Source organism: Aquarana catesbeiana, linkage group LG01, assembly GCF_042186555.1.
Source record: "Aquarana catesbeiana isolate 2022-GZ linkage group LG01, ASM4218655v1, whole genome shotgun sequence".
Classification (NCBI taxonomy): Eukaryota; Metazoa; Chordata; class Amphibia; order Anura; family Ranidae; genus Aquarana; species Aquarana catesbeiana.
In genome coordinates this window covers 270,374,077-270,389,476 of record NC_133324.1, presented here as the reverse complement: position 1 = coordinate 270,389,476, position 15,400 = coordinate 270,374,077, and the positions used below count along the sequence as shown (strand labels likewise).

The 15,400-nt window shown below is 39.2% G+C and overlaps 1 protein-coding gene across 8 annotated transcripts in view; it reads right to left on the bottom strand.

The window, feature by feature from the left end:
• The window catches only part of FBRSL1 (fibrosin like 1), a 754,265-nt gene that overhangs the window by 13,038 nt on the left and 725,827 nt on the right, over positions 1-15,400 (bottom strand). For 5 of the 8 annotated variants that reach the window (XM_073628336.1, XM_073628382.1, XM_073628343.1 and 2 more), the window contains 6 exons: positions 13,694-13,923; positions 11,109-11,159; positions 9,143-9,238; positions 6,129-6,200; positions 5,911-5,940; positions 5,022-5,093 (listed from right to left, as the gene is read on the bottom strand). In XM_073628336.1, the coding sequence (XP_073484437.1) occupies positions 5,022-5,093; positions 5,911-5,940; positions 6,129-6,200; positions 9,143-9,238; positions 11,109-11,159; positions 13,694-13,923 (551 nt within the window). Of the gene's footprint in view, positions 1-5,021; positions 5,094-5,910; positions 5,941-6,128; positions 6,201-9,142; positions 9,239-11,108; positions 11,160-13,693; positions 13,924-14,017; positions 14,179-15,400 lie in introns of all 8 variants that reach the window. The other 3 variants (XM_073628367.1, XM_073628351.1, XM_073628375.1) reach the window with 3 other exon arrangements.

Here is a 15,400-nt window from a genome sequence, read left to right as displayed (position 1 = left end):
TTCACTAGTGGAAGTTGCTCCATCACTGCAGAAGTGCAATTAGAGACTCAACAGCCACTGGGTAACTTTGCCTTATGCAAAGAAAGTTGAATGTCAGTGACTTTGTTGCTGGCGGTAGAACCACCCGTCTGACAGTGCTCTAATATTTAGAAAGAAATTCAATTATTTTACACATTTGCCTTCTATCGCTTCCAGTCTAATTCTCTTTAGAACGTTCTTGCAGCTGCTCCAAGGGGTGTCCAGTGTTTTGTTTTTTTTCCCTGCCTCTAAATTACCCTGAATGTTAGCCATAGACTTAGCAGCATTATGGCAGGAAAAAAAAACCCCTTTGCCATTGCGTCCAGGAGCAGCAGCGTTTGGGCAGAAAAAATGCTTGACGCTTGTGAACGTGTCTAAAAGCGCATTAACGCTAGGCGCATTTAGCACTTGAGCATCAATTCGTTTAAATGGCCAGAATAAATTACTAATCCTTGCTAATGAAAGGAATTACAGCCCAAATGCTTGACGCCTGTAAACACGTCTAAAAACGCTAATAAAAGTGTTAGATTCCTTTTAAGCGTCAGGCGGTTTTTCTGCAAAAAACACTGCTGGCTTCTAGGAGCATTAAACAAAAAAAAAAAAAAAAAGTCCTGTGTGCATGAGGCCTAAGAGTGTAAGCTTGAATAAGCACAGATAAAGCTATTTCAGGTTGCAATAGGAGTGATGTACTAGTCACTGAAAACAAGTTTATGCATCTGTACTAGCAGTTTTATTCACTTTGTATATCTCTTCTTTTGTGCATGTGTATGTAATCCTCAAACAATATTATATTCTGGGTTCCCAAAGCTCTCTATAAGAAATCTAAGCTCATATGTAGGTACAAGTCTTTTTTAACAAGAAAATGCAGGTACAAGTCTGCTTTACACAGGAGTGCCACTTTACTGGTCTTTAAACCTAAAGTAAAGCTGACCCAGCCTAAAAGGTTTCTAATATATCAGTGGTTCCTGCAGTTACCCTTGTTAGCCTTCAGACGCATCCCTTAGACCCCTTTCTCACTGAGACGTTTTACAGGCGCTTTTGGGCTAAAAATAGCGCCTGTAAAGTGGCTCCCCTGCAGTCTCAGTGTGAAAGCTAGAGGGCTTTCACAATGAGGCGATGCGCTGACAGGATGTTAAAAAAACTCCTGCAAGCAGCATCTTCGGAGCGGTGTATACACTGCTCTTGCCCATTGAACTGAATGGGCACCGCTGCTGAACCACCTGCAAAGCGCCGCTGCATCGGCACTTTGCGGGTCTTTTTAACCTTCTTTCGGCCACTAGCAGGGGTTAAAAGCGCCCCACTTTTGGCCAAAAAAACTACAGTAAAGCGCCGCTAAAAATAGCAGCGCTTTGCCGCCGATGCGGTGTGAAAGGGGCCTAAGTTGTCTCTTGTCCCAAGCTGTACATGAAGTTTTGATTTTTGCCAAAGTTGAGATTAAGTCCTGCACCCTTCCTGTGACATATCCCACTGTTAATAATTGGGTCAAGAGGCTCTATCTGACATTTGGAGCTTGAGAGCAGAATTATAAGCAGTAGAGCCCATTCTTAAAGTAGAACTATAGGCAAAACACATTCCTTTTTTGCTTTTGGATAGAGTATAACCCATCAGATTTTTTTTTTGGCATCTGTGTACTATTGGAGAGATTTTCCATTACTTCCTGTTCCAAAGCCAAAAACAAGAAGTGAGAGGAAATCCCCTGCAAATTAAGGGAGTCCCTTGGAGACCCCAGGTCACCAGAACAAGTGTTCCCATTGGAAGAGTTACCCTCTATTGCTTTTTTGGCTACAGAATAATGTAAGCAGAACAAATAGAGGGGGTGAATCACCCTAACTGGCACAGAAAGCATAAAAAAAAATAAAAAATTGACAGGTGTTCTAATCCCTCTCCACTCTAAAACTAAAAAAAGTTTTTCCTTTTTAGTTGTACTTTAAACTGTACCTCCATGTACCCAGCACTGGCCTAGGATTCAAGAGGCTCCACATGATACTTACAGGCACCACAAGATACTTGCACTTTTAGCACTGTTAAAGTGGTGTTCAAGGTTTCTATGCATGAAGGTTAAAAACCTGTTCTGTGCAGAAGCCCCTACTAATACTTACCCGAGTCCCTTCATGATCCAGCGATGTGCACGAGAGCCTCAATTACAGCCAGCGAGCCAATGAGGGGGCGGGGCTGAGCCGTGGCTCTGTGTGTGAATGGACACACAGAACAGTGGCTCGGGAGCAAGCCTGCTTGGGTGGACTCATAGCAAGCTGCTTGCTCTGGTGGCGCTCGACAGGAGGGAGGGACCAAGAACACCGACGAGGGACCCGAGAAGAGGAGGATCGAGGCTGCTCTGTGCAAAACCACTGCACAGAAAAGGTAAGTATAACATGTTGGTTATTGTTAATTTTTTTTAATTGCCTTTAATATTACTTTAAACTAGAAATGTTTTAGACCAGATAATATTAACTTAAAAAGGTAGGCTCCACATAGGATACAAACATTACAGTCATTTGTACAGTCTGCTACATTTAAGTACAATTTAGTAGAGCTGCACGATTCTGGCTAAAATCACTTTTTTTTTTTTTTGCTTAGAATAAAGAGCACGATTCTCGTGGTGCAACATAATCTTTCACATTACACAAAAAATTGGGCTGTTTAGTTTTTTTTAAATTAATATAAGTGTATTTTTACCCAAAAAATTACGATTGGAAGACCACTGCGCATATACAGTGTGACATAAAATATTGCAACGACCGCCATGGTATTCTCTAGGGTCTTAATAATAATTATAATAATATTATATATATACACTGTTTGGGGGTTCTAAGTAATTTTGTAGCAAAAAAATACTGATTTTAACTTGTAAGCAACAAGTGTCAGAAAAAGGTTTAGTCTTTAAGTGGTTAAACTGACCTCATTTAGAGACCAAAGCTAATTCCTTTGATCTAAAAGATCTATATGTTACAATGTTTCTCTTTATCTGCCCTGAGCAATGTTGTGAGAAATTTGGCAGGCTGCCTGTTTTTTTTTGACAGCTGGGAGGGGGGCGTGGGGGTGTAGAATCGCCATCTCGATTCTTTAATGATTACGGTAATCGTGCAGCTCAAAATTTCAAATGACATAACTAGATATAGCAATTTGATGACAAACAGTGAAATGGACAGTGTAACATTTTATATCATGTTATTTGTCGTCAGACTTTCTTTAGGAAGGTGAACCCAGGATTTAGATAGGAGACTGTACAATGACTTTGATGTTGTATGTGGCAACACGATATGAAATATCATTTAAGAGAAGCAGCAAGTTGGATAAACTGAATATATATGACCAGCACTCAAACACCACTGGCATTAATTAGGTCCCCAAAGAGTAGTTTGTATTTTTTTTTTGGAACTACTTTAAAAAACACACACAAATATTGCCAATTAGATTCTGGCAAGCCCAAAGATGATTATTTCTCACTATAACTGCACAGATAAGGAAATTATAAGTCTACGGGTACCCTAAAGCAAACCATTAATGAGATGGAGACTGTCACTGATCAGAACACCCTCTGAAAATGCTAGGTTGCCTGGTTGTTACGATGACCTTCTTGCAATAATACTCTAAATAACTGATCAAAAACAATAGTGCAATAACTTTTGACTTTTCTAATCTGCATACCTGTTCCTGGTCAGTGACTAAATCTCTAAGCACTTTTTTTCCTAATTAATATAGAGCTGTCACATGACCCAGATCTTTCCTAGCCCATCTGCAGGGAAACATAAGCAGGAGGAGCTTCTAATCCTCTGCTGCTGGTCCCAAGTTCAGCCTTTGGAATACAGACTAAAATAACGAATATCAAATTGTCATACAAATACATATTTAATTCAAATCTTGTTATTTTTGGAAATATGGGGGGGGGGGTAATTTCTGACAGTCACAGGCTGTGTCACGCCCTTCCAGCCTAAATCTTAGAATAAGAGGTGGGTGAAGCAATCAAGCTACATATAGTATCTTGTCCCATTGTGTTTAGCTGGTTACTGGGTATAAAGGAGGGATGTCATTTACCAATGAGTATACGCCCACATGTGTGACTCTACAGTCACACAGGCTGCTCCGATGTGATAGGGAGGAAAATGCTCAACATAGAAACTCACTGAAAACTGAACATGTGCAGAGTTGCTACTACAGCTGCAAAATCCCTAGCTGAATTGGTGACATCAACAGAAAATAGAAATGGAGAGCAGCAGGATCAACCAGGTTTTTTTCAGAATACAGACAGCAAATCTCAGTGACTGCGTGTGAACAACATGTAATACACCATTTATTGATAATTTTTTTATGATGTGGCACTTTGACTTTCATCTTAGTCAAACTAGCATTTTTAGCAGGGTATCCGCATATTCAGTCCAACTATTTCATGAAAGGCTTACTTTATAGTAAAACAAAGATATTAGATCGAGTCTCTGGACAGCAAAAACACACTTATGCTAAAATCTCGTAAAAGAAGGATAAAGAGTAAAAGAAGTGCAAGAAGTTTTTTTTTTTGTAAAACCATTCTTCAAGGTGCATGAACGTGTGCATCCTCGGAAAATCGTTTGACCCTAAGCTCCTTTATTTAACACTCCAAGGAACTGTCAGACTTAATTCTCTCAGTGGCCTCATGAAAAGGTTACTGATCCAAAGAAGCTGTATTAAATGCTTCTGCCTCATTACAAAGTGTGCCTGGAGCACTGCGGCACCCACCCCCACCACTGCAACAGCATAAGCCAGCATGGTCTGCGGCTTTGCTCCCTCATTATGTAGGTTATTCCCTTTGGCACATCTTTTAAATAATTAGATTCTTTGTAGGAAAAAACAAAAAAAAACAAACAATCATTCCACGTAGAACATCACAAAGACAGTAATTTTCAGAGCCAAGGCTGGGATTAAGAAGGAAGCCTAAAATACAGTTTTGCACAAAACCACCATAATCTTCCACTGAGTAAAAGTTATTAAATGTGGCTTTATGGTGGCTTGTCACCAAAAGCTTTTACCTTCATCTTCTGCTGATGGTGGTAGATTTGCCAAGCTATCTGGACATGTACTGCACACCACTTGCCTGGTTTCTGCAAAAGCAAGGGAAATACGGTGTGAGTGCTGCAATGGCTTAGGGCCCCAGGCAATTTTTTGGGCCCTCAAATATGTAAATTAATCAGTATAAAAACCCTGCAAAACATTTGCAGTTTCTATCTTGTACATTCTATTCCTAACCTTGCCCCTTTTTCCTCATGTTATACAAGTTGGCATGAGGACAAAATATTACATAAAAACTCAGATGAGGCCAAATCTAATATGAAACGTATTCAAGAGCAGGGTGCAACTGTATTGGTCAGTGTACTAATCACTTTATATAAAACAGCTTGCATTACTTTAAGGAATGCCTTAACATATATAAAACTGTGAGCCAACAGGTTAACCAAACTGTGCAAAAAACAGGCTTTACCCTTTTGGGTACCCTAAAAACTCCAATGTATTCATTCAAATCAATGACAGTCTGGTGATAAAATGATAAATGGGATGCCGGCGTAGCCCAACACCTCAGCTGGCTGCTTACAGTCATTAAAAAGCAATATATCCTATCACTGAAATCTGGGAACAATGGGGGAAATAACCTGATCCAATCTAAGTACTCATAACTTCAAACATTTCTAAGCTTAAAGGAAACCTGTCATGAGAGAAATATGGAGGCTGCCATTCTGACCCCTCCTACTGAAAATTCTACTGGCCTGGCTGCCATGCTGACCCCTTCTGCTTCAATACTGATCTGTAAAAAGCATACAGAAAAGCTATTTTTACAGAATGGCAGCCCCCTTAAAAATTTTTTTTTTAGACCGATTCCTTCTAAATACTTTAGCTAGTGAGTTCAAATGAATATTTACTTACTCTCACTGGTGTCCTGTATGGATCGGAAACCTGCAAGAAAAGCAAACATGTCAGTGGCCTGTATTACATACATTCACCTCCAACCTAAACTACGCAAATTACATTTCTTGTAAAAGACAAAAAAGTACAATTTTCTAGAGATAAATACTTTTATGACTCATGATGAAAAAAAAAATCCAACTATAGGTATGCTATAGAATGAATAATTATTTACAAACCCCAGGTGTTTTCTGTAGGAGGGTATGATGTACTGCACCGGGCCTGCTAGTGACATCAATGGCATTTGAGGTCTGCAAACAGGGAGGAAAAAATTAGTAACGTGTTAGGTACAAGTTACATGAGCAAAACCACATAACTAAACATCAGTTTTACTTATTGTAAAGTCCCTGTTGTGTAGTTCATTACATTAGAATTTTTTTTTTTGTTTCAGTAGCTGATGAAACTACAAAACTTCTCTAGAGCGCTCATAATTCTCTCTCTGTTAGAGAAAACAATTATTTAGCAAAGCTACAAGAACCTGTTCTGGTACCTTTAGCTACGCCACGCATTTCATTTGCAATTTCGCAGTCAACCAGTTACTTTTGCCAACTCAGGGATTGAATCCTTACTGCATGATGACAATCTGGTGAAACCACTTTCCACTATAAAGCCCTTCAACCCACTGTCCATGAAGGTCTTGATGAGCTGCTCTCTTGCTGGCGTGGGGAGGTGTCGCGGTTGGACTCTGAAGACTGGGCGGACATACAGGATTACCCTATGCAGCAACTGGTCTCTACTCTGGACCGATTGATTCAATTTAAACTTCTCCATAGGCTGATTTAGTAATGGACAGGTTATTGTTGTGAAATTAGATATCACAAAAATGGAAATGTTTAATCTAGCTGGTAATTCTATGGCTGAAATTTCTATCCCTTTGCTTTCCAATTGTTTAATGCTCATCTACCTGCTTTGTTATGGTGGCCCTGGTGCCCTGGTTGTGCACGGCCCTAGATACAACTCTAGAGGGCGCTTATCGCATTCCCGTGATCTAAACAATACTGGTATGCCAAATTGACATCCGATGTGAACTTCAAGTACTATTAATGTCTGGTTTTACAAATTTTGACATCTCAACATTTACCCGATTCAATAAAAAAATAAATCTCCATAGTTTTTTTTTTTTACTCCCTACACAGGATCTTTCCTTCACATCCATTTAATTTGCTGGCATTGCCAGGAGGACCCAGCAACATTTTTACACGTATTTTGGGATTGTCCTGCAATTAGGTCCTTTTGGGCAAATGTCTCCAAGTGTATATGCGCTATAACATCTATTTCTGTACCATTAAAGTGTAAACCCTCACATATACCCAGTCAATTGAACAGCCTCAGATGATACAAAGATGAAACAAATATCCCTACATAAGTTTTACACTTATATCTGCTGTCTTCAGCTTTCTATAGTCTTTAGAAAGTGCACATCATGTTAGAGATTTTTTTCCTGTTCAGCACTGGGAGTGTAGTCTTGGCATACGCTGTGTGACAGCTGATTGGCGGAAAGGACACCCCCTCCCCCTCCCGTCCACATAGGCAGAGGAAGGAAGGAATGCGCAGAGCTGTGTGGTAACAAGACAAGCTCTCTGCTAATCTATAGAACCCACCCGATGCAAAATTTCAGGCTGGTTTAATCTGAGCAGCAGAAAGACATGGGACTTACAGCTGTGGGGAGAGATAAGAAAACAATGCAGATATATGTGCGTAGGTCAAATTTCATGAACCAGGTTTACATCCACTTTAACTAGGTCTGTATGCTGGTTTTGGTTCATCTGTTGGCTATATCCAGGGCCATGGGAACCTTGGTAGGATTGTTGCTATGTTATGCTTGTAAAGCTATACTCCTCAAATGGAAGGCTCTACAGGCCTGTACATCTGATGTCTGGAAATGCATTATCAGAATGGTGAAACTATATAAATTCACTTATGAATCCAGAGGATGCCCAAATTAACTCTCTAAGGTCTGGGACATCTAGACAGAGTCTGAGGTATCCCAAGAGAGATTATTAAGACACAACCCCTCTTCTGTTATAAGTTATCCTCATGCACTGTGGGAAAATGTTCTTGTTATTCTATTGACACACCGGCGGTAAACACAGGGTAGTGTGCCAACAGCCACTGGTTGCCAAGGTATTTGTGTTATTTTCCGATATGTGTTATTGTTGTTTATGTTTTTTTCAAAGCTTAGGTATGCCCAACAAGCTTTTTTTGCAATGAAACCTTACCTTTTTAATGCCTTGGCGCAAGCCGCACACAAATATGCGGCCTCTTGCCGGCTGGGCCGTGACGCTGAGTGGCCACATATTTGCGTGCAATCAGCGCTATCCTGAGAGCGCACGCTCCTGGCACAGTTACCGGTGGCCAATGGAAAACTCCCTAACGCTCCTGGCGATTGCGATCTTTCCCATCATGTGACCGCCTATCGCAGGAATTACATGGCCCAGCATGTAAAAATCCTTTAAAGGGGTTAAATAGAAATTTGCAAAAATAAATAAATAAATAAATAAAGCTAGAAGAGGCTGGGCTAATGTCAGTTTTAGGTCTGTCTTTTTACACACCAAAAGGGGAAAAAATCATTTGGAAGCAGAACTTCCGCTTGCAGTTAATAAGATTAAACATCTCTTCTGCAATTCTGAGCACCTTGGACCATTAAGGTTAATGGTTTCAGTAACTCTAGCAGGCAGATATTTATGTTTATATATATATATTGTATATATGACAAAAGAATAGCTGACTGCTAATGAGGTAACATAACGCACACTGTGTTGACATATACATTTACACTGAAGCCAAAGCTATTAGCTAGTAAATAAAATACCTACAGACTGCAATACAATGCAATGCGATAGGCCAATAGAAAAAGTTAGTCAACTGGCTGTATAACAGAAAGGTAGTTTATGGGCACTTCAGGCCGTGTGCTAACAAGAAACTAATCAATCACGTGCCTTCCCCTGGTGTGTTGTAGGCAATGCACAGGCAGATATCAGTTTTCCTTTCACTACAGGCTCTGTGGCCATCACTGTCAGACAGCTTGTGACAATTAAATGAGCACAGTGAAAGGCAATGAAGAAAGCCATAGAAGGGTGCATTGTGTCACAGCAACAGCAAATATTCTCAGTTTTATTATAGTGCCACCACCACCCCCAATAATCACAAAAATTTAACTGTCAGTATTAATACTTCATGCTGCCTTGCTCACCTTCGGCTGAAAAGCTCCCTGAAGAGAACTAAATGGACCTGAATGAGGAAGCATTGGGGGCATTCCAGGCATTGGAGAAGTATACGTTGGAAAGAACTGGAAAAAGAACAGAACTGTAGGTAAATTACATAATAAAGAAATGGAACATAACATGCAACATAAAAGCAGGTAAAGAACAGCAGGCAGAAATAGTGCTGAAAAGATCCTGTGCGCAGAATTATGGAAGCAAGCAGCTACTGGGATCACCAAATCGCGTGCTCAGCAAAACTTTTCCAGCAAGCCTGGAAAAACAGTGGTTGCTTGACCGATATCCATTAGTTCTGAGAGTATCAGCAGCTGAACTTTACAAACGTAATCCTAATTATTCACTGTCAAGGGTACCAATCGTTTATTACAAGTACCCCAATTTAATGTTAGAATCAAAACAAAATTGTGGTCTATGACAGTGAACGCCTTTTGTGACTTTACCGTGTTAACACACTATGGAGAACTGGAGACTGAAGTAGCCATGCAGGGCTGGGTCTGAGGTCACGTTCATAAAAAGTTTGCTTGGACTTAACAAGGTCTGATGAAAATATCTCTACAGTTGAGAGACCACTTTAAGTGCACCCACTTAACATGCAGTCTTTTAGAGGATGCATTTGAAGTCCCCCATATCCAGCAGACTGGCCAGCACTGTGCTGTGCTATAAGAAGGCATAGTACCCTAGTCATATTAAAAAAAACAAAAAACAAAAAAAACCCACACACACAAAAAGGAGGACTGAAGCAGATACTTTTTGTGCCAAGTTCATACGAACAACTTATTTACATAATGTCCTTATAATCCCTAGTTCAAAATTGATGTGTTTAATTCATACTATTGTAATGGCCTGTTTATTTCCACACAATTGTGTAGCCTTTTTTCAGTGGAAGCATAACCATGACAGTGTATGGGGACTAATATTCAGTGTCTAAAATACTATATTTGAATAAGAGGAAAAGTCACTTTCAAAAGGTTAATCTTTAATTTGCAAACGATTTGTATTCCCTACTGCACAGTGAGAAAACCAAGAAGTAAAAGGAAATGCCTCACCAACACACATAAAAAAGAACCACTATCACTAACATAAAAATGCTTATGCAACAAAAACTGCAACCATTTGTAAATAAATGCAGAACAATTGTGATCAGCTAATAGAACTTTAAGTATCTGACACATCATCTACTATGACCAGTATCTTTCGTTGCATAAACAGACTTGTGTTTGAGGTTTAGTGGTCCTTTGAAAACTGGAAGCAGGGTAACAGCACAAATAAAAAAACAATACCAAGGACGAGTTTCTATTCACTAGGAAACATTAATAGAAATCCGATTTTCCCCAAACAGTGTCTTTTTTAGCATAGTTTAATTTTTATTACATGGTAAATCAGACAGTGAAGGGTATACTAAATGAAGTTATCAGTTTAGCATAAATGTAAAATTAAAGTAGTAATATTGTTGATCGGCACTGTCCAACTGTGTATTTTTTTCAAGGAATGCTACAGAACAGAGTAATATTTTTTTTTTTTTAATGGCAATTCCACAGGGTAAACGCCACAGAGAAGTGATGGGCACATCAAGCCTGTGGGACTCTAGTCAGACAGCCTTGTTTCAAGCAATCTGTCTTCCACTAGTACACAGATTGAATAGACCAAATCACAAGAGGAATCATCGGTAGCGATCACATGTCATTAGAGAAAGAGTTCAAACAAATGTGATCAGTTTACTCCACAGGGGCCACTTTCACATGTGGCACTGCAGCATTTGTACGTTGTTAACTGCCTGCAGTATTTTCCATTGTCAATCACAGATGTTTGCACCCTGGCAGCAGGGAATGCAGTTTAGTGAACTGAAAATATAGAAAAGCAAGTACACACTACAGTAAATAAGCTTTAGGTGCAGGGTGCAAGCACTGTGGGGTTGCTGTGTAAACATAATAAACTCACGCTAGAATGACGAAAATAAGAGCTGTCTAACTTGGGAGCATACTTGTCAAACTAAAATGGAAAAAAACAAAATGGCAAATGGGTACGGTGTTAAAAATGGATTGCAGGAACATGTATATTCAACAGATTTTTTAAATTGAAAACAGCACCAAGTTTCAAGCAAGTCAAAATTACAAACATTAAAGGGGTTGATTTATAAAAAAAAAAAATAAAAAAAAATAAAATTTCTGCAAAGGTAAGTTGAAATTCTGCTTTTAGCTACCAGACTCTCGTTCTCATTGATCTAGTTAAACTTATGAAAAATGTATCATCCCCATCAGGTTACAATGGGCAAGAGCAGTATTTTTTTTCCCCCCAGATCCATTCACTACAAAAATGTAACCAAAAACTCCCATGCTTAAGAGGATTCCTCATCGATCTTAAAGACTAAAGTGAAAAGCTGCTACCATAAATGAATGTATCATTACTGTCAAAAGAATAAATCAACTTTACCCCTAAGGCAGTGCTTTCCACACAAAGTATTAAAGTGTAAGTAAACCCCCCTATAGTTTTCCGCCAAGGAAGCCGCCATCTTTGCCTCGGTTTAATCTACAACTGCCATGATGCTGCACATGTGATCAGTTATGACACCAGCCATTGGATGATTTGACAGCTTGGTTGAGAGCACAACCAATGGGAGTGTTCCATTTCCAGCACGTGGCAGAAATGAAACTGTTTAACGGATGGGTATACTTCCGCTTTAACATACAATATATCACACAGTGATTGCGGTGAAAATTAACAGTTCACCTCTAAAGTCTAAAGGTTTTAGCCCCAAACACCCTCAGAAGAAGTCGCCATGACGAAGCATGTCAGGGTGAGGCTATACGGCGCCAGGAAGTGACGTCAATATGCCGACTGGAAGTGACATGGACCGGGAGGATCGCGCCCACTAGTAACACCTTCCACACGGTCTGAGCATTTGGCTACCTATACAGATTGATAAGCATTGTTTTATTTTTCTGAGCCTTTTTTAATTGGGAATTGAGAATTGAATAAAGTGTCTTATATGGGATTACGCTATGTGGGCTATCTTTTCCTTTGAGCTCTAGTGTGCACTGAAAGCTACTGTGCAATTTGCAACTCTTGAGGAAAGAATAGTCTGCTTGTTTTGCTGATCAGTAAAATGAGAAGCAAAGAGTTGGAGTTTTGTATCCTATGGGGGACTGGAATCCACTTTGTGCACTGTGGTGAAGTTAATCTGGTGATCAAGATATATTGCGGATTTTGAATACACGAAGAGCAATTTGTGAATGCAAGACATTTTGTTTATTAAGTCTTTTGGACTAGAACTATTCACTTTAGAGGTGGACTGTTAATTTTCACCACAATTACTGGGTGATATATTGTATATTAATACTTTATGTGTGGAAAGCACTGCCTTAGGGGTGAAGTTTATTTACCCCTTTTTTGGTGGACAGATCCATTTACTGCTGAACAGATTACCTGCACAGTCCTTTTTAAAATCATTGTGAACTGAACACACACACAGCTTTCAGAAAATAATGAACACCAACCATTTAGTGTTGTCAAAAAGTAAATCTGATTCCTCACTGGTTATGGGACTTTGTTGATTGAAATGAGTTATTAAAACTGAGGGCTGAATGTTTACTCTGGCAACTCAGGCTTTTAGAGATTACAAAATTCCCAACCACATTTAAAATTCAATAAATTGCATACATGTAAATTATTTAAAACAAAAAAAAAAGAAAGGGAAGAAATCTCAGATTATGTTAAAACAGCAATCAATGCATGAATACAAATAAAACATCCCCGATGCATCCAAAACTATCCATCAATACAGCAAACAGGCACACGGTCAGACAAACATTGTTGAAATTACACCAAATCAGTGTTTAAACCATTGTGATATGCACTAAAATTTTTAGTATAGGATGTAACATGCCACAGGCTAAACCATAAAAGTCAACTTCTTTGTTGATAAAAATTTACTTGACATTCCCATATAAGTGTCTTCATAAAGTCAGTCACAATAAAATTGAAAGAGGCGGAGCTGAAATTTGTTTATGTTTCACACTGGCTGGAATGAAATGTACTTGGAAGTCAGCTCCTATTTTATTTCAACCTTTCTCTGCTGATGAGAGAACCAAAAATTTTTGTTTATGTATTATGTGGATTTTTATAGTTAGGCATGTGACATTTACTTGACTTAAACTTTGGTGGGATGTAATACATAATAAAAAAAAAATAAATAAAAAGAAGAAAAAAAAAATTAAACCACTTCCCTCCAGTAGAATTGCCATTTAAGAGAGGTCATCCATAACCTTGATAAGCTAGTGAAGCCAGCTCGGATAACAAAAATATTTGCATTTTATCTACTAAAGCCTGCAATGTACCTGGATTGAATGAGGATTACTATCACCAGGACATTAAAATATGTGAAAATAAAAATATGGACCAAAAAAAAAAAAAAAAAAAACTCAAGAAACGCCAACTTTGACCCCAATGACTGGATATGCCAAAAGATAAGGAAGTGGAGGGAAAAGGGAAGTGGGTTTGGACGTTGGTGTGCTACTTATCCTCACATTTCGAGCTGGGGTACGCACCATGGTAGGTGCATTAGGCGGCATAAGCTGCGTCGGGGGTAGGCTGGATGTGAAAGGAGTAAAAGTGTGCTGGTGGGTGTGTTGGTGCGTGTGTTGGTGCTGGTGAAACTCTGCCCTCAGCAGTGGCACTGAACTGAGAGGGGCACCGGCCCGGTCCGAGGTCTGAACCAAAAATCGATTATTCAGCTCCTGTCTGAGAAGTTCATGATCTAAAAGAGACAAAAAGACAAAAAAAAAGACACAGAGGCCCATCGGCCCATCAGTTTCCCCAAAGAAATAAAAGGAAAAAGCGCAGATATTCACCTGGCATTCCCTGTTTCTGCAGGTCATGCTGTGGTGGTTTTCTACGTGAGGACTCATTGGTGGAGGTAAGAGAGATGCCTGTGACAAAGTACCAATCAGAATCCCCGAATGAGGCTGGCAATACATGATTGGTTGGTTGAATGATATCAACAGGCTGGTATCTAAAGACAAGAAAGAACACCATGAGTCATCTCAGGAGAAAACATAACGGGCCTTATTATGCAGTACAACAAGCCACACCCAACTAGCCTAACTCTATTCCCAAACTGTGGTCTGGAAATAATTAATCTGATCAGTGGCTATAAAATATATATTCATTGGTAGCAGGAAATTGTCAATTAAACACACCTGCTAGTTCTGGCACACAAGGGTTCGTCAGATTTCTTAAATGGTATTTAAGAAAGCTCAGCATGCATGCCAACACTTGTTTAGTAGTAGTGGTAATAAATGACCCAAATGAAAACTACAAGCTGACACACTAACAATATTAGCATTAAGTAAACAACCCCAAATACCTAAAGGGATACATGCATATATTTAGGCTATTCTGATAAGGGTGCCTTTTCATGGGCATGAAGCTCCGCTCTTCTGAATATTCACCAACTGCCAGCTGTTATAAGCTGTCAGTGAACATATGTTCATATCAATGCATCTGTCTCCAACGTGCAAGTCTTTGCTGACACACATAGGGGCATATTTATAATGTAGTGAATGTGACTTTCATCAAACATTCACTGGAGGTGAATCACTATCACTGAAAACACATGAATCTGAAAGATTCACTGGCAGTTAATGTTTGGTAAATGTCAAAATCATGACTTTTCAAATATCCCCATAGTCATGCAAGATGCTCAATTTGTGAAGATAACAGATCCGTTGATAGCCAATAAAAGACAGCGGATGTTTTTTGGGAGGAGAGCATGCAAGTCTCTATGCCACTGGAAAGGCACCCCGAGTGAAACAAACTTCTTGACATATAATAAAGTAGTAGTATACAGTACACTCACACATTTGCTTACTACATCTCTCACTGTTAAGATCATGACTACACAACTTTGGTTCTCAGAAGCTGAATAGAGACAATATCTAAGGATAGGCAAAACTATTGTACATGGTGAGCCTTCATGGTTAATTCAGTACTGTCTATTAATTTGTTACATTCTACAGATCCTGGTCTGAGAACTAGAGTTGTGCCAGTCTAGCGGTGGAGATTTAAAAGAAAAAACAGTAGGTAACTACTATGTAGATTTTGGAGCACTGACACTTGATTACAATTCAATGAAATATATATATATGCTACTTTAAGATATGACTTTCTGAAATCATTTAAGAATTAGGTTTTAAAAACATAATGCTTACCGTTTTATTACGAGATGGGCGATT